Source organism: Somniosus microcephalus, chromosome 3 (assembly GCF_052327205.1).
Source record: "Somniosus microcephalus isolate GS21.2 chromosome 3, FLI_Smic_1.0, whole genome shotgun sequence".
Lineage (NCBI taxonomy): Eukaryota > Metazoa > Chordata > Chondrichthyes > Squaliformes > Somniosidae > Somniosus > Somniosus microcephalus.
In genome coordinates, this window is record NC_140989.1 from 161,039,365 (window position 1) to 161,064,641 (window position 25,277).

General features: G+C 48.1%; 1 protein-coding gene across 12 annotated transcripts in view; it reads left to right on the top strand.

Annotated features, from left to right (window-relative positions):
- Nucleotides 1-25,277, top strand: part of syne1b (spectrin repeat containing, nuclear envelope 1b) — an 834,787-nt gene that overhangs the window by 519,041 nt on the left and 290,469 nt on the right. For all 12 annotated transcript variants that reach the window (XM_085981815.1, XM_085981811.1, XM_085981814.1 and 9 more), the window contains 5 exons: nucleotides 3,453-3,590; nucleotides 7,768-7,953; nucleotides 20,962-21,084; nucleotides 22,408-22,590; nucleotides 23,426-23,569. In XM_085981815.1, the coding sequence (XP_085837941.1) occupies nucleotides 3,453-3,590; nucleotides 7,768-7,953; nucleotides 20,962-21,084; nucleotides 22,408-22,590; nucleotides 23,426-23,569 (774 nt within the window). The remainder of the gene's footprint in view (nucleotides 1-3,452; nucleotides 3,591-7,767; nucleotides 7,954-20,961; nucleotides 21,085-22,407; nucleotides 22,591-23,425; nucleotides 23,570-25,277) is intronic.

The following is a 25,277-nucleotide window of genomic DNA, read 5'->3' on the forward strand; positions in this document are numbered from 1 at the left end:
CGCTCTCTCTCTGACCTCACGCCATTTCCACTGCCCCGCTCTCTCTCTGACCTCACGCCCTTTCCACTGTCCCGCTCTCTCTCTGACCTCATGCTCTTTCCACTGCCCCGTGTGATGAAATATTCCATTCATCGCTCATCAGTATTTCTCTGCCTGTGACTGTGGTTGGTTTCAGTTTCATTTCCATTGTATTGTACTATGTGTAGGGCTCCGCCCATACCTGGCTCCTATGTAAGCTGGCCCAGCCTGCAGCACATCCAGTACGGCAGACCTCTGGATGGAAGATACATTCTCCTCTGTGTGTTACCTTTTAAGTCAATAAAAGCCTTGTTTTGTTTCGCTAACATCGAGTCTCGGATTTATTGAGGCACATCACCCCGCTCTCTCTCTCTGACCTCATGCCCTTTCCACTGCCCGCTCTCTCTCTCTGACCTCATGCCCTTTCCACTGCCCGCTCTCTCTCTCTGACCTCACGCTCTTTCCACTGCCCCGCTCTCTCTCTGACCTCATGCCCTTTCCACGGCCCCGCTCTCTCTCTGACCTCATGCTGTTTCCACTGTCCCGCTCCCTCTCTGACCTCATGCCCTTTCCACTGCCCCGCTTCCTCTCTGACCTCATGCCTTTTCCACTGCCTCGCTCTCTCTCTGACCTCATGCCCTTTCCACTGCCCCGCTCTCTCTCTGACCTCATGCCCTTTCCACTGCCCCGCTCTCTCTCTGACCTAATGCCCTTTCCACGGCCCCGCTCTCTCTCTGACCTCATGCTCTTTCCACTGCCCCGCTCTCTCTCTGACCTCACGCCTTTTCCACTGCCCCGCTCTCTCTCTGACCTCATGCCCTTTCCACTGTCCCGCTCCCTCTCTGACCTCATGCCCTTTCCACTGCCCCGCTCTCTCTCTGACCTCATGCCCTTTCCACTGCCCCGCTCTCTCTCTGACCTCATGCCCTTTCCACTGCCCCGCTCTCTCTCTGACCTCATGCCCTTTCCACTTCCCCGCTCTCTCTCTGACCTCGTGCCATTTCCACTGTCCCGCTCTCTCTCTGACCTTATACTCTTTCCACTGCCCCACTCTCTCTCTGACCTCATGCTCTTTCCACTGCCCCGCTGTCTCTTCCCCTCCCGCCACATTCAGATTGCACACAGAGACTCGCAGGTTTATGGTACCCACACCATCAGATCTTCATTAAACCCAAGTGGTCTGAATTCTGAGTTACCAATGATGTTGATGGAGCCTCGCCTGACATTCGAGCATATTGCAGGCAAGAAGCCCACGATCCACTCAGTTTAAGGGATAGATGGAGGCTCCCCCTCCCAGCCTCACTAGCACAGCCTCTGATAATTGGTTCTCCATATGCCTACAAGTGATTTAGTTAAAGGAACACTTCTGCAGGTCAAGACATGATGAAGCAAAGCAGCTCTGTGACTGGTGCATTCAGTGTGGGGCCATCCTGTCCTCAGTGGTAGATTCTCATCGTGTAAGACTGGGTGACAGTTAAAGGTACACCATAAAGATCAGTTAAAGGCGCGCTGTAAAGTTGGCAGTCCCACTTCAGGATTTGAGCCCATAATCCAGGCTGACACTCCAGTGCAGTGCTGAGGTTGTGCTGCACTGCCGGAGGTGCTGTCTTTTGGATGAGACGTTAAACCGAAGCCCCATCTGCCCTCTCAGGTGGACGTAAAAGATCCCCTGGTGCTATTTGAAGAAGAGGAGGGCATTCTCCTGGTGCCTGGCCAACACCATCAGCAAATTCCATTCATAAATCACCTTTAAAGTCCCACGGTGCTTCACTGAAGGGAAAATAAGGAGCTGATTCTGAGCAGTACTAGGAGAGTCAGGAGAGGTAATCAAAGTTAGTTGAAAAAAGTAAGCTTTTAATGATGGAGAGAGAAATAGAGAGGCAGAGGGGCTGAGGGAGTGGTTCCGGAGAGTAGGGCAGGGTGGGTGAAGACTGTGCTTGCTAAGGGTACAGGAGGATTGAAGGGTGCTGGAGTGGACAACCAGCTAGAGGAGGTTGCAGAGGTGGTGTGGGCTGGGCTGTGGGCTTGGGAGGATTTGAGGATGAGGACAAGGATTGGGCAGGGAACCAATGCAGATCAACAAGGATTGGGCAGGATATGGACAGCTGAGATTTGAATGAGTTGTGGTTAATGAAAGGTGAAGGTTGGATGCCATCGAGGAGGAACAAAGTCTAGAGTCACTAAAAGCATGGATAAAGGTTTGGGAGGCTGTGGGTCTGAGGTAGGGGTGGAGGCTGGTGATGTTACTGAGGTGGGAGTTAGCACTCTTGTTAATGGATAGGATGAGCCAACACTCACTGTTTAGGCTCAGGCTGGAGGGTGCCAGGAACTCCTGTGACCAGATTGCTTTGGGGAGTTAACACTTTCAGCAGAAAAGGAGAGAAGATGGGTAGAAAGTTACCAACAAAACAGGGACACGGGAAAACTTCTCTAAAAATTGTCTCCTAAATGTGTTGACATTTGACAATTTGTCTAGTTGCTTCCAGTCATGAGCAGCTCAATCTCTTCAGCTTCTCCTTGCCACCTCCCATTCTCCTAAAACTCCAACTCATTTAAAACTTAGTCGCCTGATCCTGTCCTGTACAGAGTCCTGCTCATCCATCACCGCTGTGTATTCTGTGTGTTGGTGTGTGTGTGTTTTGTGTGTGTTGTGTGTTGGTGTGTGTGTTGTGTTGGTGTCTGTTGGGTGTGTGTTGTGTGTTGGTGTCTGTTGGGTGTGTGTTGTGTGTTGGTGTCTGTTGGGTGTGTGTTGTGTGTTGGTGTCTGTTGGGTGTGTGTTGTGTGTTGGTGTCTGTTGGGTGTGTGTTGTGTGTTGGTGTCTGTTGGGTGTGTGTTGTGTGTTGGTGTCTGTTGGGTGTGTGTTGTGTGTGTTGTGTGTGTTGTGTGTTGGTGTCTGTTGGGTGTGTGTTGTGTGTTGGTGTCTGTTGGGTGTGTGTTGTGTGTTGGTGTCTGTTGGGTGTGTGTTGTGTGTTGGTGTCTGTTGGGTGTGTGTTGTGTGTTGGTGTGTGTGCTGTGTTGTGTGTGTCTGCTGTATTGGTGTGTGTTGGTGTCTGTTGGGTGTTGTGTGTTGGTGTGTGTGTGCTGTGTTGGTGTGTGTTGTGTGTGTGTTGTGTGTTGCTGTCTGTTGGGTGTGCGTTGTGTGTGTTGTGTGTTGATGGCGGGTGTGTGTTGTGTGAGTTGTGTGGTGTCTGTTGGGTGTGTGTTGGGTGTGTGTTGTATGTTGGTGTCTGTTGGGTGTGTGTTGTGTGTTAGTGTCTGTTGGGTGTGAGTTGTGTGTTGGTGTCTGTTGGGTGTGTGTTGTGTGTTGGTGTCAGGTGTGAATTGGTGTGTTGGTGTCTGTTGGGTGTGAGTTGGTGTGTTGGTGTCTGTTGGTGTGTGTGTTGTGTCTGCTGTTCTAATCTAATCTTCTCCTTCTCTCCCGTTGACCTCCGCAGGCTGCTTCACAGTTGGAGGAATTCCATGAAATGCTTGACTTTGTGCTGAAGTGGGTGGAGAAAACGAAGAACCTCGGGTACAGTGCCATCAGCTGGCACTCTGCGGCTCAGCTCAACGACCAGCTGATGACCTACCAGGTAGGACACAAACTCCTTAACGTGCTTTTTATCAGTATTAGCACGAGTTAGTACTCATCTGCTAAACTGTTAGCAACTCCCGATATTCTGCCAGGAATCCTTCAGAGAAGTAATAAACTGATGTGTTCCATGAGAGCGGCCAACTAATCCCACCAGACAGAAAATGATTTCATCTTGCACTACCACGTCTCTGAGTTTTTGAATGGGCTGTCATAGACTCATCGGGGGCAATTTTCACAGCCCTGGGGAGGCAGGTATGGAGGCGGGATTGCCGGGAAAATGGCAGAAACTGGGAGCGGGTACTGAACCCGCTCCCAGCCCGCCTCAATGCCATCTTCCCGGGAGGCGGGTCCCCGACTGCTCGAGGCGGGAATGGGATTACAGCCAATTAGCTGCCTGTTAATAGGCGGTTTTGAGGCTTATTCCCATTTTACGCCTGCAAGTGCGGACTTCCCGACAGCTGCGAACCTCGCCAGGGTCAACGAGGCGAGTAGTGGGTCTACAGGGGTGAGAGGGGTCGTAAAGTCCGCTGTGAAGGTGAGTGATGGGTGCAAGTGTGGAGAGGTAAGTATGAGAGGTGAGTGTAAAGTGTTAAAAAAAAAGTTTCCTTACCTTTGCTTCTTCCTGTAGGCTTCAACACTGGGGATCCGGAGGTGCCTCATCTCAATGACAGAAATGACAGAATAGCTGCTGCATTCTCAGATGCAGCAGCCATCTGATTTCTGCTGAGGAAAGAGGTTTTGGTGAGTCTTTGTGCAAGGGCTCACCTTAGAACAGAGAATATCTGTGTGACAGCTTCTCAAAGCTGTCAAACGCTGACAGTTCATCTGTCAATTTTTGACAGATGAAACGTCATACGCTGACGTTCTCTGTCACCGGCTTTCCGTTAATTGGCTGGCTAAGCCCGCAGGGTGGGCTTAATAAGATCAATCAAGGGAAAATAGCGTGGGGGCGGGACTGAAACCCGACAACCAACACGCCCCCATTGACAAAATCCAGCCCAGTGAATCAGACAGCATTGGATTTAGTGCAACTATGTATGCATGTCCCATAGTTCATTTAAGAAGTACTTATAGAATCATACAGTGCATTCGGCCCATCATGACTGTGCCGATTCTTTGAAAGAGCTATCCGATTCGTCCCACTCCCTTGCTCTTTCCCCAGAGCCCTACAAGTTTTTCGTTTTCAGTTATTTACCCAATTTCCTTTTGAAAGTCACTATTGAATCTGCTTCCACCACCCTTTCAGGCAGTGCATTCCAGATCATAACAACTTGCTGCATGAAAAAAATGTTCTCCTCGTCTCTCCTCTGGTTCTTTTTCCAATTATCTTTTCTGTGTCCTCTGGTTACTGACCCTCTTACCAGTTGAAACAGTTTCTCCCTATCTACTCTATCAAATCCCTTCATACTTTTGAACATCTCTATTAAAACTCCTATTAAAACCCATCGTTTCAGCCTGTTCTTGCCCCACGGAACTTATCTCTTCCTATCTTGACTCTATCTTTTCTCCCCTTGTCCAGTCTCTTCCCACCTACATCCGCGACTCTTCGGACGCCCTCCGCCACTTTAACAGTTTCCTGGCCCCAACCGCTTCCTTTTCACCATGGACGTACAATCCCTCTACACCTCCATCCCCCACCCGGATGGCCTGAGGGCGCTCCGCTTCTTCCTTGAACAGAGGCCCGACCAGTCCCCATCCACCACCACCCTCCTCCGCCTGGCTGAACTTGTTCTCACATTGAACAACTTCTCCTTTAACTCCACTCATTTCCTCCAAATCAAAGGTGTTGCCATGGGTACCCGCATGGGTCCTAGCTATGCCTGCCTTTTCGTGGGCTATGTGGAACAATCTTTGTTCCAGTCCTACTCGGGTCCCCTCCCTCACCTCTTTTTCCGATACATTGATGACTGTATCGGTGCCGTTTCCTGCTCTCGTCCCGAACGTGACAATTTCATTCACTTTGCCTCCAATTTCCACCCTTCCCTCACCTTCACATGGTCCATCCCTCCCGGAACCACGATAGGGTTCCCCTTGTCCTCACCTTTCACCCCACCAGCCTCCACATTCAACGGATCATCCTCCGGCATTTCCGCTACCTCCAAAGTGATCCCACCACCAAACGTATCTTCCCCTCCCCTCCCCTTTCAGCATTCCGCAGGGACCGCTCCCTCCAAGACACCCTAGTCCACTCCTCTATCACCCCAAACAGCCCTTCCCCTGGCACCTTCCCGTGCAAGCGGAGGAGATGTAACACCTGCCCCTATACCTCCCCCCCTTCCCACTGTCCAGGGCCCCAAACACCCCTTCCAGGTGAAACAGCGATTTACTTGTACTTCTCGCAATCTAGTATACTGTATTCGCTGCTCACGATGCGGTCTCCTCTACATTGGGGAGACCAAACGCAGATTGGGTGACCGCTTTGCGGAACACCTCTGTTCAGTCCGTAAGGGTGACCCCGAGCTTCCGGTCGCCTGTCATTTTAATTCACCGCTCCATTCCCACTCGGACCTCACCGTCCTTGGCCTCTTGTATTGTTCCACGGAAGCTCAACGTAAACTCGAGGAACAGCACCTCATCTTCCGATTAGGCACTCTGCAGCCTTCCGGACTCAATATCGAGTTCAACAGTTTCAGATCATAACCTCGGCCCCTATTTCATTTTTTCTTGTAATTTTTCCACTCCTTTCCCCCCCCCCTTTCCTTTTGTTTCGCTCTCACACCTGGCAGCTATCCCTTGCCCTGCCAGTACACTTTACACCCAATCTCAGCCTATTACCATCTCGTCTAGCTTCTAACACCTTTTATTGTCTCTTTTTTACTTCTTTTGTTTCTTTTATTCTTTTGTCCGATCGCAGCCCTGCCTCCGATCTATCTTTTCTTTCCAGTTTTGAAGAAGGGTTCGACCCGAAACGTCAACTCAAATTTCTGTCCACGGATGTTGCCTGACCTGCTGAGTTTTTCCAGCATTTTCTGTTGTTATTTCCTGTTAACCTTTTCTGCTCTAAGGAGAACAATCTCAGTTTCTCTAGTCTCTCCACATAACTGAAGTCCCTCATCACTGGTCTCACGGATGAGGGACTTGGGATTCTGAAGACACTAGAATGCCTGGAAATTTTGAAGGTGTAAACCAGAGATCCAATTAGGGTGCAGTTTATACCTGAATGAGTAGAAAGTGGCTTTGCATGATACAAATGGAAAGCTCCTAATTTTCCAAAGTCAGCTCATTAGCATAAGCCTGGGTGCAAATTGGAAAATGACATGCAAGTCAAATTTAAAGGGATGGGGACAATTAAAGCGGAATGTTAGAATGGCGGGGGGGTGGTGGGAGGGGAAATATTTCTTTGAGAAGCTCAGAAGAAACCTCAACCCAGAAGCAGCCTTTGGCTGAAGCAGAGGAAGACTTAAGAAGCAAACATGAAGGGAAAAGAAATGGGAAGTGCCATCATAAGCCTGCAGGCTGGCGAGGGAGCCGCCCAGCACCTGTCCCCTCAGGTAAAGGTGTTAAAAGAAAGAAAGACTTGCATTTCTATAGCGCCTTTCATGACCACCGGATGTCTCAAAGCACTTTACAGCCAACGAAGTACTTTTTGAAGTGTAGTCACTGTTGTAATGTAGGAAATGTTGCTGCATGAGGTTCTTGTGACAAGGATTTGCCCCCCTCTGTGCCACTCCGCAGCGCCACTCCCACGGGACGGCATTGTACATGCCCCCAAGGAGGTGGGCCCTGGTTTCAGGCTGCAGCTGACCATCACCTCCCCCTGCGTATGCCAGCTCTGTGCCGCATGGGGTGTCCTTGCAGCAGACGGCATCTAAAACATGATCTGGTCATTTCTTTCATTGTTTGTGGGATCTTGCTGTACACAAATGAGCTGCCACGATTCCCACATTACAACAGCGTCTACACTTCAAAAAGTACTTCATTGGCTGTAAAGCACTTTGGGACGTCTTGAGGTCATGAAAGGTGCTGTATAAATGCAAATCTTTCTTTTCACGTCCAATGTTTAACTCTTCACTCCACTCATTTGCTGTTTGTGGGATCTTGCTGTGCAAGCTCTCCACCACATTTACTTACAAAATTACGCTAATTTCATTTAAGAAGTAACTAATTGGTTGTCGGTTGCTCCGGGATGTCCTAAGGCCCTATATCAATTCCAAAGTCCTTCCTTTCCCCTTTAGGCTACACTGCGCGAATCTGAGGAAATCCAGAGCGACCTGCAGGCCATGAGTGAGAAGTTAGACAGCGTGAGCGATGTGTATCAGACGGGTGCCATGTCTCAGCACGTGAGCGATCTCCGCCGACAGACAGAAGAGCTCCAGCAACTTACGCGAACCCGGCTACAAAGCCTGCAAGATGCAGCTAAGGTAAACCAGCCACCCGACTCATTTACAGCTGGTCCGCTGTCCATTCTTACCGACACTTGTGGCAAAATTAGAGTGAGAGTGAGCGAGAGCAGAATGCTGCTTCCACAGCTCTTGGTACTGAACACCAACATAGCAGTGTTGCTGATTAACACCAAGTGAAGGCTGAGGTACATACATTTGTGTCAGAAAGTTGGATTAGATTCCCACTCAAAAAAAAAAAAAAACCCGCTGTGGATCCTTCCTGTGAAAAATATCACAATGAATTTAAAACTTGAGGCTGTACTCCATGTAATGGGCTACATGGAATTTACAGCACTGAAACAGGCCATTCGGCCCAACAGGTCTAGGCTGGTGTTTATGCTCCACACGAGCCTCCTCCCACCTTACTTCATCTCACCCTATCAACATATCATCTAGTCCTTTCTCCTTCATGTACTTATCTAGCTTCCCCTTAAATGCATCTATGCTATTCGCCTCAACCACTCCCTGTGGTAGCGAGTTCCCCATTCTCACCACTCTCTGGGTAAAGAAGTTTCTCCTGAATTCCTTATTGGATTTATTAGTGACTGTCTTACATTTATGGCCCCTAGTTTTGGACTCTCCCACAAGCAAAAACATTTTATTCTGATTCACCTTCATCTTCCATTTGTAGTGACCCTTTATTTACGTGGCATTATCATATATTAATGTTTCTTAGGATGAGGTATTTACAGAAGGGATATCAGCGTTTAATCATTCCTTGGCAGCGGGTGAAAAATGAGCTAGCCGAAGAGACATAGACAACTCTCCAATACATCCCACTAATACTCTGTGTGGTTCTGGTTCCCATTACCTCTCCTTTCTTTCCCTGAGCCGTTTCTGTTTGTTACGGCCTCTCCCCAGGCCAGGCCATACGCCACTTGAAAACAGGAGCACGGTTCGGAATGGATGAGCTCGAGGTGCAACACCTGCCTCTTCTCCTACGAGCCTCCTTGGCCTCCATTCGGTGTTTCATCGCGGGTGAAGATATGTATGTGGGGCATATAATGGGAGGCTGATGCTTGTTTTGTGTCTCCGCCCAAGCCAAATTTCTTGCAGGCCTTTCCACTCCACCCTCTGATCAAAGCCACCAAACTACTTTGATATATTAAAGTAGAATTTGATGCAGTTTTGTGCAAGGGACTGAGATTAGTGTCCTTGCTGCTTTTGTATGGATTATTTTCCAGAAAAGAGAAGGCTGAGGGGTGACCTAGTAGAGTCTTTAAAATTATGAAGGGGTTCGATAAGGTAGACATAGAGAAGATGTTTCCGCTTCTGGGGAAGTCCAAAACTATTGGCCATAAATATAAGAAAGTCACTAATAAATCCAATAAAGAATTCAAGAGAAACTTTTTTACCCAGAGAGTGGTTAGAATGGGGAACTCGCAACCACAAGGAGTGGTTGATGTGAATATCATAGATGCATTTAAGGGGAAGCTAGATAAATATATGAGGGAGAAAGGAATAGAAGGATATTCTCTAGGGTGATATTCTGATAGGGTGAGATGAAATAAGGTGGGTGGAGGCTGGTGTGGAGCATAAACACTGGCACAGACCAGTTGGGCCAAATGGCCTGTTTCTGTGCTGTAAATTCTATGTAATTTCACTGAGCTCACCAAGTTCAAAGACCGTGAAAGTCTAATTTCCACCCATACAATGATCATATTCGATTCACATTCATCCTGAAGTAATAATGAAATGTGGAATAACAGATAGCAAGGATGAGCTATAAGGTTGCAACTAAATCTAGGGGCTTTGATGATATAAAATCACAATCTTCAAATATTTTACAAATAAAACCAATATTCTAACATTTTTTTCATGTTTAGTTTCTGGCAACCAATTGTTGGGAAACAAATCAGCCAATGTATATTATAAAATGGCCCACTACACACAATGAAACTGCTCGCAGGGTATAAGATTTCCTATCTGTATCCCACAATACTTAGAGATCAAGGGGGTGTAATTATGATTCTTGGTTTACAAAGACTTCGAGCGGGAGTCGATTGTTTTATATTTAATCTCATTTAGTGCCTCACATGGTTTATTATTTTCCAATGTAGGAACGTTGTACCTCATTAGGAACAGGACGCTGGATTTTAGTCTCTCAACTTCAAGCTGTAGTCCCATTTTAAGGACTGATGTCTGTTCTTTTCTGATCACAATCAGTGGACAGTGTACGGGCTGTTAGTGTGCAGCAGATTGAGAAGCCGATTGGAGTGTTCACCTTTATTCTTTAGGGATCATCGTAGGGTGTCTTTCAACATGGGTGTTGACGTAATAAAACTCACTACACACTTGGTTTGAGCATAAAGCAAGGCTTGTTTCAGAACATGGAGGTCTAGTTGTACTTCACTAGTTCCTTGTCTTACAAAATGTCCCTGTTAGCTGGGGCCGACGCCCGAGTATTTATACTCCTTGGACGGCGCCACCAGCTGGCTGTCCAGCGTTATTTCACGAGTAGTTACTTGATGAATGATGAGATTTATAACATTCTTCCTGCCTAAAAGATTTGGAAGTCCAACGACTTCCTCTTAGCGGATCAGGTGGACCACGAATAGCCGCAGTCTCTTAGATTTTTGTTTATGGCTAGAAGGCACGTCTCCCCGGACCGTGTCTTGGTCCCTGGGCTGCTTGATCCGTATCGGTGGATCGACAGGGCCCGTGTTGCTCTGATCGACACGAGGGAGGCTGGGGAGATCTTGACTCCGGGTGCGGGTCCCCACAGGCGCAGAACTGGCTTCATCCTGTTGGATAGCCGGGGATTTACTGGCGTCCTGGCCTCGGTGTTGTGTATTTTGAATGTGTATTAGAATTGTCCCACATGGGATACCATAGTGGTGATTTGCAATGCACCATGGGAAATGTAGTTCATTGAGTGAAGAAGCACATTGTAAATAAAATGGCCGTTAACTAAACTCTCCACCCCGGAGTCCTTCTTAATTGTTATATAGGTAAGGGTATAAAACCCCTTGAGACACAACAAAACTGGCGACGAGGATGACGGACTTGTGCATCACTTTGCACTGGAATCGGCGATGTTTAAAGTAAGAAGTTCCTGTCTTTTCTTAATGGCGCGCCCGCAGTTTAGTGCTGATGCAATTCGTGTGTTACACAAATAAGAAGGGGGAGAGTAATGATACAGTGAAATGAAGTGGAGGAAAAGGACTGTTTAAAAAAAAAAGTGGAGGAAAAGGACTAAAGAAAAAAAAAGAAAACAAAATGGCTATGCTAACCGGAGCGTTTGGACCATTTGATGAAACGGTGGAGCAATGGAGTGCTTATACAGAGCGTTTCGGATTTTTCGTGACTGCAAATGGCATTAAAGATGACGTGAAAGTGGCGATGTTCCTCAGTGTGATCGGAGCAAAAACATTTGGCTTGTTACGGAGTTTGATGCACCCGGATAAGCCCGGCGCTAAGACATATGATCAGATTGTGGAAGTTTTGGAAACACATTTCGCACCCAAGCCGCTGCTGATTGCCGAGAGGTTCAGGTTTCACAAACGAAACCAAGGGGAGGGTGAGTCCATAGCCGAATATGTTGCAGTGCTAAAGAAGCTAACTGAGCATTGTGAGTTTGGTGAAACTCTAAATGACACTGTCCATGATAGGTTTGTGTGTGGATTAAGATGTGAAGCAACACAGAAGTGCTTGCTCATGACTGACAAACTGATGCTTAAATCAGCAGTGGAGCTCGCTGTGTCTATGGAGTTAGCAGCTAAAGATGCCCAGCTGTTGGGGGCTGCAACAAGAGTGCACAGGGTAGCAGCTACACCGGATAAGCATGCAAGGGGCCCCAGAGAGTGTTACAGATGTGGAAGGTCAGGTCATCAGCCATCTGACTGCTGGTGTAAAGACCTGACCTGTCAGAAATGTGAAAAGAAAGGACACATTGAATGTGTGTGTAAAGGGCAAAGCAAACAATCCTACACAGAGACACACAAAAACAAACAAGGAAACACATCCAACTGGCGTTCTAAAAAGAAAAACCTACACATGGTGAAACAAGAACAGGAAGACAGTGACACAGACTCTGATGGGGAGCTGAATCTCCATGTGTTAATGGTGAATGGAGGCTCATCAGGCTATGGAGTCACTCCACTACTAGAGGGAATACCGGTCAAAATGGAGCTGGATACGGGGGCCGCTGTCTCCTTGATGTCAGAGAAGCTATTCAAAGAAAAACTGAACCACCTATCACTGACACTGGCCAAGCTCATCTTAAAGACCTACACTGGGGAAACAGTCCCAATGCTAGGTAAGACAGAGGTCAAGGTGGAGCTTAATGGACAAACCGTGATGCTGCCAGTTTACGTGGTCAAGGGTGACTATCCATCCCTGATAGGCAGGCCATGGTTGGAGAAAATTCATCTGGATTGGAAAAAAGTGAATGCGGTGTCAGTCGAAGAGGCGGGGCTAGCGGCAGTGTTGACAAAGCATGCGGCTGTCATTGATGGAGAATTGGGGAGTATGAAGGGGATTACGGTCAAACTCAAGGTGAAGCCTGACAGCCAGCCACGATTCCTGAAGGCCAGGAACGTTCCCTACGCCTTCAGACCAAAGGTGGAGGCTGACCTGGAGCGTCTGGTCAAGATAGGGGTCCTGGTGCCGGTTTTGCACAGTGAGTGGGCCACGCCCGTGGTACCAGTGATGAAGAATGATGGCGCGGTTCGCTTATGTGGAGATTTCAAAGTAACAGTGAATCCTGTGCTCTCAGCTGAACAGTACCCCCTCCCCATCATTGAAGATCTTTTCGCGGGTCCAGCAGGTGGTCAGAAGTTTAGCAAGATTGATCTATGCCAAGCCTACTTGCAGATGCATGTAGAAGAGGACTCACAGAAGTACCTCACCATCACCACCCACAAGGGCCTCTACAGGTACTGCCGCCTACCCTTTGGTATAACGTCAGCACCAGCATTCTTTCAGTGGGCTATGGACCAGATCTTAAGCGGCATTCCAGGGGTACAATGTTATCTCGACGATATCCTTGTCACATGAAAGGACGACAACGAGCATCTGCAGAACCTGACGAAGACACTGGGAAGACTTGAAGAATATGGCTTACGCGTTCACAAGGACAAATGCGAATTTTTCAAGCCATCAGTGGAGTACCTAGGCCATGTCATCGACGCGGATGGCCTACACACAGCACCGTCAAAAGTGAAAGCCATTGCCGACGCTCCTGCACTTACAAATGTCGGCCAGCTGCGGTCATTCTTAGGTCTCCTGAACTATTACGGAAAGTTTATTCCACAGCTGGCATCACTGTTGAAACCATTACATGAGTTGCTGTGTCAGGGCAAGGCCTGGGCGTGGACGAAGGAGTGCGAAGCTGCATTCAAGAAAGCCAAAGCAGCTTTGACTAACGCCAGAGTGTTGACGCACTTCGACCCGTCATTGCAGATTCAGCTGGCCTGTGATGCGTCGCCTTATGGCGTCGGCGCGGTCGTGTCCCACATCTTTCCCTCAGGCGAAGAGAAGCCGATTGCATTCGCGTCAAGGTCCCTGAGCAAGGCGGAGGTGAAATACCCGCAGATCGAAAAAGAGGCTTTGGGCATCATCTTTGGAATCAAAAAGTTCCATCACTACTTGTTCGGAAGGAAATTCACCTTGCTGACGGATCATCGTCCTCTGACATCGTGCAGGATGCAGCGCTGGGCGCTGATGTTAAGCGCTCACAATTACAACATCAAATACCGGAGGTCAGTAGCACATGGCAATGCGAACGGATTGTCAAGACTTCCGCTGCCTGTGCCCTCTGAAGACTGTGAGCAAAAGATTTTCTACTTTGACATGGTGAGCAATGCCCCTGTCACGGCCCGGCAGGTCAAGAAAGAGACCAGAGTGGACCCTACGCTATCCAAGGTGCTGGATCGGGTGATGCGAGGAGACGGATCACGGGTGTTAGACGCACCACCTGAGCTCCTACCTTACCTGTCAAGAGGGAAGAAGTTGTCTGTCACGTCAGGATGCCTCCTTTGGGGCATGCGAGTGATCATACCACCAAAGCTGCGGAAACATGTCCTCAATGAGCTGCACTCAGGACATTGTGGTATTGTCCGGATGAAGGAGCTGGCACGAAGCTACTTCTGGTGGCCCGGTCTGGATCATGAAATTGAAGTTGAAGCGAAATCATGCCCATCATGCAAGACAACCAGGGATACACCAAGAGCAGCGCCACTGCATCCATGGGAATGGCCGGCGACACCGTGGCAACGGATCCATCTGGACTTCGCGGGACCAGTGGAAGGAGCGATGTTCCTGGTCGCGGTGGACTCCCATTCCAAATGGCCGGAGGTTGCAGTAATGTCCACTACCACTACGGAGAAAACCATCGAGACTCTGAGAGAGATGTTCGGGCGATTTGGTCTGCCGGAGCAGATCGTAACCGACAATGGAACACAGTTCACATCCCAGGAGATGGAGGAGTTCCTCAAGAGCAATGGAATCCAGCACACGTTCTCCACGCCTTATCATCCATCCACGAATGGATTGGTGGAGAGATTTGTCAGAACGCTGAAACGCGCGTTGAAAGCGGCAAGAAGTGATGCTCCTCTAAAGCAGCGCCTGAATGCTTTCTTGCTGAAATACTGAAACACACCTCATGCTACGACTGGAGCATCTCCTGCTTACCTACTCATGGGAAGGCAGCTACGGACACGCCTTGACCTGCTGAGGCCAACGTCCACAGAAGCAGTGGTGCACACCAATCAGCAGGATCAAGTCAGCAGACGAGCTCAGAGTTCCAAAGAACGACACTTTGTGGTGGGGGGCAAAGTCCTCGCGCGTAACTACACCACCCCGGAGTGGTGGGTCCCGGCTACGGTCATTCAAAAGACGGGCCCCGTTTCATACCAAGTCCGCACCGGAGATGACCGAACATGGAGACGGCATGTAGACCAGTTACTGCCAAAACAGTCGCCACAGGTAACCCAAGAAACAGAGGATCAAGGACCTGCTGGGGGCTCCAGCAGGGACTGGTCATCTGACCCTGAGATGGTGGCACCATCCACTCTTGTGCCATCGAGGGAGGAAGCCACGCCTGCAGGGTCACGGGAGAGCCAGCCAGAGCCTGCTCCTGAGACTAGGTGTTACCCCCAAAGAGAAAGGCAGCCTCCAGAGCGCCTTAGTTACAGTTAGTGCTGACCTGTGTGCATGGGGCAGAATAATCCCCAGGGTTAGTGGAATGTAGAGGCAGTCTACCCTCTCTTCCAAAGTTATAGTCATTTTCAGTTATTCTGTTTTGTGGACATTCTATTTTAAGGGGGAGGGAATATGTTGTGTATTTTGAATGTGTATTAGAATTGTCCCACATGGGATACCGTAGTGGTGATTTGCAATGCACCATGGGAAACGTAGTGCATTGAGTGAAGAAGCACATTGTAAATAAAATAGCCGTTAACTAAACTCTCCACCCCGGAGTCCTTCTTAATTGTTATATAGGTAAGGGTATAAAACCCCTTGAGGCACAACAGGTGGCCATCCCACGGGGAGCGCTCGGCTCCCCGAGTGGATCCGGTGGGGCAGCTGGCAGATCTCTCGATGCCCCAGGTCGGGCGTTATCTTTGGGGGAGCGCAGAGTGTCAGCATCATCCCCATGGGTCCCTCTATCGGTTGGGTCCGTGGAACCGGCCGGACAGGGAGCCAGGTCCTGAAACGGTGGACTCCCGGCTATCCGGGTACCACACGTGCGCATACGTGGGGTTGACATCCATGAGTTCTACCTCGTCGATGAGAGGATCGGTTTTAGATGATCGGACGAATCTTCGGAGCAGCACGGGGCCGGGAACTGCCAACCATAACAGTAGAGACGTCCCATGGGTGGAGCGACGCTGGAAGCTGAAGAATCGCTCGTGAGGTGTGACATTGGTAGACGTAGAAAGGAGATACCTGATGGAATGCAACACGTCAGGGAGCATAGTTTCCCACTGCTGGTCTGGTAGGTTGCGTGACCTCAGCGCAAGACGAACAGCGTTCCAAATGATAGCGTTGTATCTCTCAACCTGTCCGTTACCGATGGGATGGTATGGTGTCGTTTTACTTGTGGCGATTCCCCGTTGGGAGAGATAACTTTTGAGTTCGCTTGACATGAAGGAGGGACCCCGATCAGAGTGGATGAAATTGGCTATACCGCAAAGGGAAAAGACTTGATCAAGGCATTTGATCACTGTGGAAGTAAGCATATTGGGACAGGAGAAAGCAAAGGGAAAGCGTGAATATTCGTCCACCATAGTCAGTAAGTAGGTGTTTCACGTTGAGGAGGGCAATGGCCCTTTAAAGTCAATGCTGAGTCGCTGCATAGCGTGTATGAGCGAGCCATCTGATGGATGGAAGAATTGCGGTTTTAATTCCACACAAATTTTACAGGAGGAGCACGTTCTTTTCACATCTTCCGTAGAAAATGAGAGATTTTTAGATTGCACAAAGTGCAACATACAGGTAACGCCAGGATGGCATAAGTCAGTGTGAAGATCCGCCAGAGTCGAAGTTGACATAGAAGTGCAGAATGTCCGCGTGAGGGTATCCGGGGCCACATTCTCTTTGCCGGGTCGATAATGTATGGTGTATCCAAAGGCGGCCAATTCCATCCTCCAGAGTTGTATTTTGTTATTCTTGATCTTAGTGTGTTTCCAGTTATCCAGCATAACGGCCACGGAGCGCTGATCGGTTATAAGTGTGAAATGGCGACGAGCGAGAAAATGACTCCATTTACGTACCGCTTCGATGATGGCTGTAGCCTCCTTCTCAACAGGAGGATAATGGAGCTCGCTACCCTGCAAAGTTCTGGACAGAAATGCAACGGGTCGACCACCTTGATTCAAGGTAGCAGAGATTGCCACATCCGATGCATCGCACTCGACCACGAAAGGAAGATTTTCATCAATGGAACGAAGCGTGGCTTTTTCCAGTTGTCGCTTGAGGAGGTTGAAAGCTGAAATAGCTGTTGCCTCCAATGGAAATGACTTTGCGTGAAGCAGGGAAGTAGGCTATCCATTTCGCATAATAGGCGAACATGCCGAGTGCCTGACGAGATTCGTAGGCGGAGGGAGCTCCTGAAGCGGATGAAGTCGCTCCGGATCCGGTTTGATGACACCGTTGCCCACCCAGTAGCCAAGGATGTTGACTGATGGTACTGATTTCACGGATTTGGACTCATTTAAGGTTAAGTTGCGATGACGGAGAACGTCAACAAATTTCTGGAGGTTGGCATCATGCTCCTTCTGGTCACGACCAGCAATGGTGATATTATCCAGATATGGAAAAGTGTCCGTTAAGTTCTCCTGTTTGACTAGGCTATCCATTGCCCATTGAAAGACGGCCACCCCATTGGTGACCCCAAATGGAAGGCGACAAAACTGGTAAAGCTGACCATTGGCCTCAAAGGCCGTATACTTCTTGTCAGAGTCCTTTAACGGCACTTGATGATATGCGCTCTTTAAATCAAAAGTTGAAAATACCTTGTAGTTGGCAAGGTTATTGACCATGTCATCGATGCGTGGAAGTGGGTAGGCATCCAGGTCGGTATACTGGTTAATAGTTTGCGAGTAATCGATGCAAAGATGTTTCTTGTGTTGCTTCAGAGGATTATTAAGAATGACGACTTGAGCCCGCCAGGAAGATGAACATGGCTTAATGATACCGTCAGCTAGAAGGCAAGAGATTTCTGTCTCGATAAAGGATCGATCATCTTGGCTGAAACGTCGTGATTTAGTGACTATGGGCTTACATCGGGGAGAAAGATTGCCAAACAAGGAGGGCTTGTCGAGTGAAGCCACCGAAAGCGCACAAAACGGTACTTTGGAAATAGTAAACTCCGGCTTTGACCCTCCAAACTCGAAAGTTAGTCTTTTGTGTTGTTTCTGGAAATCCTGTCCCAGGAGCACATCACTGCATCGGTTCTTGAGCACCCCGAACCGGGTGGAGAAATAAGTGCGGCCATTGAGAATAAGGTCGACAAGACAAAAGCCAGAAGAATTGGTGGTCAGTGTTATCAGAGCCATTGCAATTTCCCTGTCCGAGGGGTAAATACGCAGTTTTAACTTACTGACAGCCCGCTCACTAATGAAGCTGTCAGAGCTGCACGAGTCAATTAGTGCACTCAAAATGTGTCCATTTGCCGAAACCTTTGTGGTTGCATGGGACAGACTTTGGGGAAAAACAGCTGTGATGGGAGGAGGGGCAGTTTTACCCTTGACAGCTGCACCCTTAGTAGTGGTTCTTGGGGGAGGAGCAGTTTTATAGGTTGCAGCTGTAACCTTAGTAGTGGCTCTTGGGGGAGGAGCAGTTTTATAGATAGTAGCTGCAAAACTAACAGGAGCTCTTGACTGGCATACCTTAGAAAAGTGACCTTTCTTGCTGCAATGATTGCAGGTCATGTTACGAGCAGGACAAAATTTCCTATAATGAAACGCACCTCCACAGAAGAAACACTTCCTTCCAGATTGCCAAGATGCCGCTAGGGCGGGGTCATCATCAGTGTAGGTTTCTAGGGTATGTTTGTCATCAGCCGGGTTGGAGTCGTCATCCGTGAGGGCTTCCACCCGAGGCCTATCGAAAGAGTCACACAAAGTGATAGCAGCAGCCCGTGCACGTGGTGAAAGATAGGTGTCTGCATTCCTCTTTGCTAAGTCCAGAGAACATGCCTGGTCATAGGCAGCCTGTAACTTGAGGGTTTTATTCTCCAACAGACGCTGACGTATGAAGGGAGACGCAATCCCAGTAATAAAGGAATCACAAATTAACGCCTCCTGGTACTGCTCAGCTGTAACAGCTTTAAGATTACAATCCTTGCTGAGCCTGCGAAGTTTCTGAAGGAATTCGTCAGGTGATTCCCCGGGTTGTTGTCGAGTTGTGGCCAGTTGATGCTGAGCAAAAATTTCATTTGGGGACTTGACATATAGCTGCTGTGGTATTTGGATAGCGGCGTCATAGTCTACACAGTCTTCGATATAATTAAACACATGAGGGGATACATAATTAGCAAGTATCTCTAATTTATCAGGAACATTTTCACCACACACCCTGAGGAAGTTGCTGAAAGTACGATACCAGTGTTTCCATACCTTAGCAGATGTAGGTGAATTTGGGTCCAGGTCGAGATGGGCGGGTCTGAGTAGTTTCTCCATGATGGATCGATTACTTGTCTGAGTTCCCTTCTACGGTTCGAGTCGTAGCTGGCTGTTCCCGAAATCACCCAAAGCGTGGAGTCGATATCAAGTTGATTAAATTGACGTAATAAAACTCACTACGCATTTGGTTTGAGTATAAAGCAAGGCTTTAATCAACTTGTTTCAGAACATGATGGTCTAGTTGTACTTCACTAGTTCCTTGTCTTACAAAATGTCCCTGGCAATCTGGGGCCGACGCCCGAGTATTTATACTCCTTGGACGGCGGACGGCCATCCAGCGTTATTTCACGAGTAATTTCTTGATGAATGATGAGATTTATAACGGGTTAAGCCCCTTAGCTTAAATAGTTTAACACCATTAAAGTGATGATCTTCGTAATATATAACCTCATCTTGATCATCGTTCATTTTTGGGTTGGGGTTCCTGAATAATTCTGAACAGTTAAATATCCACTGCACAGATACAATGATCATACTTTGGACTGATGCTATCTTGAATCTGAGAGGGGGAATGCCTTGAAATCTCTTAATTGAATCACTAATTGGTCTGGTGTTGCTAAGTTTTTATTGTTTTGGGATGTAACAGAATCACAACTGATTGATACTGTCAGCGTAATAAATACTTTTAACAGTGCATCATTTATTCACATACCTACTGAGCCAGTTAATTGCCACTTCAACAACAACAATTTGCATTTATATAGTGTCTTTAGCATAGTAAAATGTCTCAAAGTGCTTCATATGAGCGTTAGCAAACAAAATTTGACACCGAGCTACATAAGGAAATATTAGGACAGGGCTTGGTCAATGAGGTAGGTTTAAAGGAGTGTTTTTAAAGGAGAGAATGCCACAGTTTATTGTATTAATTAACTATTGAAAAGTGGGGGGATATTGATTTCTTGGGGAGGATGATTGAGGCTGACTGACCTTCTGTTAACCTCAATAGCTTGTGAGATTAACCAGAGCGAGACAAGGTTCCGGGACGGGGCGGGGCAAGGGAGGAGGGAAGAATTGTCACTATTGATTGACATGTAGGCTTGTCAATTGTAGGGCTTGTTGGGGAGGGGAGGCCCAATCAACAGCTCTCATTCCATCCTTTGTTTTGGTACCTTGTCCTATTGTGGGGCTGAGGTAAGAGTAGCGAACATTCATTCCTTGGCTGATGGACTCAGATTGGCAGGGGCATGCTCTTTGTTGCTGGATTGCCCTTCATTGTCCCCAGCTCTTCTTCGAAATAGTGCCAGGAGAATTCCAGAGCTCAGGGCCTAGGCAGCTGAAGGCACGGCCGCCAATGGAGAGACAAAGGAAATCGGGGATGCGCAAGAGGCCAGAATTAGAGGAATGCAGAGATCTCAAAGGGTTGCAGGAGGTCACAGAGAAAGGGAGTGGCGAGTCCATGGAGGGATTTGAAAACAAGAATGAGAACTTTAAAATCGAGGTGTTGCTGGACTGGGAGCAACAATGTAAGTCAGCGAGCACAGGGGTGATGGGTGAACAAGACTTGGTGCGAGTTAGGATACAGGCAGCAGAGTTTTGGATGAGCTCAAGTTTATGGAGGGTGATAGGTGGGAGGCCGGCCAGGACAGCATTGGAATAGTTGAGTCTGGAGGTAACAAAGGCATGGATGAGGGTTTCAGCAGCCAATGGGCTGAAACGGGGCAGAGACGGTTGATGTTACGGAGACGGAAATAAGCAACAATTGTCTTGCTCCTGTTAGATTTAAAAGTGTTCAATATGAAGCAGTGTGGGGAAGGAGGCTGTGCAAACACAACACTACAGACAGAGAAGAGATGGCCAGGTGATGCAGGTAACTCACTATGATGCGGACGTTCGTTGACCAGCTCTGTGTGTCTCACAGGATATGGAACAGTTTGAGACTGAGGTGAAGAGCCTGCAGGCGATGGTGAAGCAGGCCCAAGTTACTTTGACCTCCCCTGAGCTCGCTCGCCTGTGCCTTAAGGAGCAACTCTTTCAAAGACAGGTACCAGATAATGTATAGAATCACACCACACAGAAGGAGGCATTTGGTCCATCGTGCCTATTCCAGCTCTTTGAAAGAGCTATCCAATTAGACGCACTCCCCTGCTCTTTCCCCATAGCCTTGTAAATTTTTCCTTCTTAAGTATTTATCCAATTCCCTTTTGAAAGTTACTATTAAATCAGGCAGTGCGTTCCAGATTTTCATAACTCGTTGCCTAAAAACATTTCTCCTCATCTTTGTTTTTTTGCCATTTATTTTGAATTTGTGTTCTCCGGTTACCGACCCTCCTGCAGTTTCTCCCTATCTTCTCTAACCAAACCCCATATAATTTTGAACACCTCTACGAAATCTCTCCTTCACCTTCTCTACTCTAAGGAGAACAATCCCAACTTCTCCAGTCTCTCCACATAACGGAAGTCTCTCATCGCTGGTACCAGTCAAAGAAAGAATGTGGAGATCCCTGGAGTGGGACTGGAACCCACAACCTTCTGACTCAGAGGCGAGAGTGCTACCCACTGAGGTGAGGCCGACACGTTTCTATGCAGGCCCACCGTTCAACCATCAAGGACGGTCTGTGCACGTGTGGTTTGATGGGGCCTCCACAGCTCTAACTGCACATTAACAATGCTAAGTATGGGAGAGCGACTCACTTAGTTCGCTCTGAGCTGCGATGTAACAGCACCTATTAACTAACCCCAATTCTGAGAAAACCCAGGCCCCTGTATTAATGGTGGTCTGCTCCACCGGTGCGTGTGGTGGAGTGGAAGCCTCGAGCCAGGGAGCCCATCCCAGATTCCGGGGATGGGGACATTTACGTGGCATGGGGCACCCGTCGTGACCCACCAACCAGAATGTCGGAGTGGCACCACAGAACAGCCGGGTTTGTTTAGGAAGAAGGTCAATCCCCTCTGCCGTTGATTACTTTTCCCTAGTAAAAGTTCTGAGATTCTTAACCTCATGAGTTCTGCTGAGGCCTCTTGGTGACATATAGGGTGGCACTTATGGGGGTTCCCTGGGAACTCCCGGGCTCCCCACCTCCCACCCCAGACGTGCCCTCTCGACATAGGGAGGAGGCAGGCTGGCGGGTTGAAGGTCCATTCAATGGGAACTTAAAGGGCCAGTGTGAAGGGGGCGGGATTCCAACGGAAACTGGGCTTCACTGTAAATTATTGCCCCCCCATTGGGTTTCCACTCTCCTTCCCCTCCCCCACCACCCAGGAATTTGTGGCTTCCACATTTAAATGCCTCAAGATCCACATCCGACACACGATTCAGACGGCAGTGTGACTGTCCCGATTGACACTGCGGTTTCTGTCTCGCTAGAGGTTACTGGCTGACATGGAGGGGTTCAAGCAGAAGGTCCAGGCAGTGCACAGATATCAGGCTGCCCTACGAATTCCAGAAGAAATTGTCACCAACCTGCCCATCTGCCAGACGGCACTGAGGCTGCAGGAGGAGGCCAGTCGTCTGCAGCACACTGCGATCCAACAGTGTAACATCCTACAGGTAGGTTGCTGGGGCCCTCGAGTCTGGCCTGATCGAAGTCTGCAATGCCACAATGTTCTTACAGTAAATCTTTGGGGGGTAATTTGTGGACAGAGGCCTTCGCTTGATCGCTGCCCCTTCCGCTGGACTCAATGTCCGCTCCCTTCATCACCGGCGCACTGCAGCTGCACTGCAGCAACTCGCCAAGGCTTCTTCACCAGCACCTCCCAAACCCGCGACCTCCACCACCTAAAAAGACAAGGGCAGCAGGCACATAGGAACACCATTACATCCAAGTTCCCCTCCACACCATCCCAACTTGGACATATATCTCTGTTCCTTCATTGTCGCTGGGTGAAAATCCTGGACCTCCCTATCTAACAGCACTGTGGGAGCACCTTCACCACATGGACTGCAGTGGTTCAAGGAGAAGGCTCACTATCACCTTCTCAAGGGCAAATAAGGATGGGCAATAAATGCCGGCCTTGCCAGCGACGCCCACATCCCGAGAATTAATATTAAAAAATGGTCAACTTAGCACTCCCGTTGGATGGGATTCCTCACGGGCAGTGAAAAGTCAGAAAATTATCTCTCTCATGTTTCCGTCCAAACTGATCCACACCACGATGAGGCAAAGGTGAGGCATGAGCGATCGATTAATGAAATGGCGCTCTTGCAATGGGTGCTCACTTAGTTCCAATTGCAAGTGAAGAGGAATTTAATCGATTAGTGTGGAAGATTTGATTCCCGCGGCAGTGCAAATTGAGACGGGTTTAACGAAGGCCCTTGGTCCTCGTGGTTAGAATAAGTTTGTCAAATAATAAGCGTTTATTTTGGATGTAACTTGGCAATACAGGAAGCGGTGATCCAGTATGAACAGTACGAGCAGGAGATGCGGCACCTCCAGCAGCTAATTGAGAGAGCGCATCGTGAGATCCAGGAGAAGCCCGTGTCTACCAGCAACATCCAGCAGCTGCAGGCCCAGATCTCCCGACACGAGGTAAACGCAGGGATAAATCCCTCATTTAATTTGGTGCAAATCAGAAAGAGACAGTTCAATGGTTATTACAAGACTTGCAGGTTCCAACAGTATCAAATAAAGAAAGAAATGGCATTCATATATCGCCTTTCACAACCCCAGGACGTCCCAAAGCGCTTCACAGCCAATGAAGAACTTTTGAAGTGTAGTCACTGTTGTAATGTAGGAAACGCGGCAGCCAATTTGCGCACAGCAAGATCCCACAAACATCAATGAGATAATTTCCAGATAATCTGTTTTTTAGTGATGTTGGTTGAGGGATAAATATTGGGCAGAACACTGGGGAGAACTCACTATGTTTATCTCATCTAATATTTCACACTCCTCTTCCTTAACTACAATGCCTGCATCGTCCCTCTCTTTTGTGAAGACAGACGCAAACTATTCATTAAGAACTATACCCAAGTCTTCCGCCTCCACACATATGCTTCCTTTTTGGTCTCTAATAGGCCCTACTTTCTTTAGTTATCCTCTTGCTCTTTATATATTTACATAAAACATCTTTGGGTTTTCCTTGATTTTAAGTAGATTTTTAATGGCGTGATAAGTCTCAATTACTGCCAAAAAACCTCTCTGGCACTGAAAATTTACTTTTACACGTGTGGAGTCTCATTCCTTCAGATTTTGATTATTGTTGGAGATTTAAAAACATTTTTAGAAGTACATTTTTTAACTTTTTCTTTCCATCACTTTTATCTCGCTCTCATAATCACATCTTCATCCTCTCGCTTTCTGTACATGATTTGGCATTGAATTCATTTTCAAACTTACACTTCCCTGCTTATTAAGAATTCTTCAATCTGATTGGTTAAGGAGATACACAGTTGCTTGTCTGTTTACACAGGTCGCAGATCCCCTGTAGAGGGCGCTGCGCTGTTTTGGATTTCTAATCACCGTCAGTTGCAGTGCAAAAGCCCACAGGAAAAGTCTGTGGACCAGCCATCAAGAGTGGGAGTCTGTATCTTGATAACGTTCCAGAAAAATGATTGTGGTCGCATTGTGTAAGAATCGCTTTCAAAGAGCGGATCAATTGCCCCAAAGGCTGCATCATTAGTGCAGTCATGTTGCATTAGTTTATTTCAGTCCTAGTGATATTGAGCTGGGTTTATGTACAAGTGGTACAGAGCATTCACGTTACAAGTTCAGTGTAGACGAGCATCGGTTTTGGCTTCAAACTTGCAGTGTAAATTGGGTGTCAAAGCCTCAACTGAGTGGAAAGCGAGAGTCTGCTTCACTCCAATATCTGACTCTGTATTCAGACTGCGTTTTACACTAATGCTTCAAAGCGAAAACACTTGACACCAACATTAGGACTGCAACGCGACTCTGATCAAGATGACTGACTAACCGAGCAGGAAGGGGTGTGAATTCCCCTGTGCAGCTTCGAGCACCATGACTCCCGTTTCATCACTGCACACACCTACGCAGTGACGGGCCAGTTCCACCTGACACTTCAAAAAACACACACACTGGGCTCATTTCCGCAAGCGATAGCAGAGTTCTGCAGAAAGAAAAGAATTATAGTAGAATACCCTGCGCAGCGAGGGGTTGGCAGAATGGTTAGATTGATCGAGTGCTGCAGATATTCTGCTGCAGGTTCGCCCCACTAACGGGGACACAGGGAGAAAATATCGCCTTTCAAAGCATTAAACAGAACACCGCATGGAGA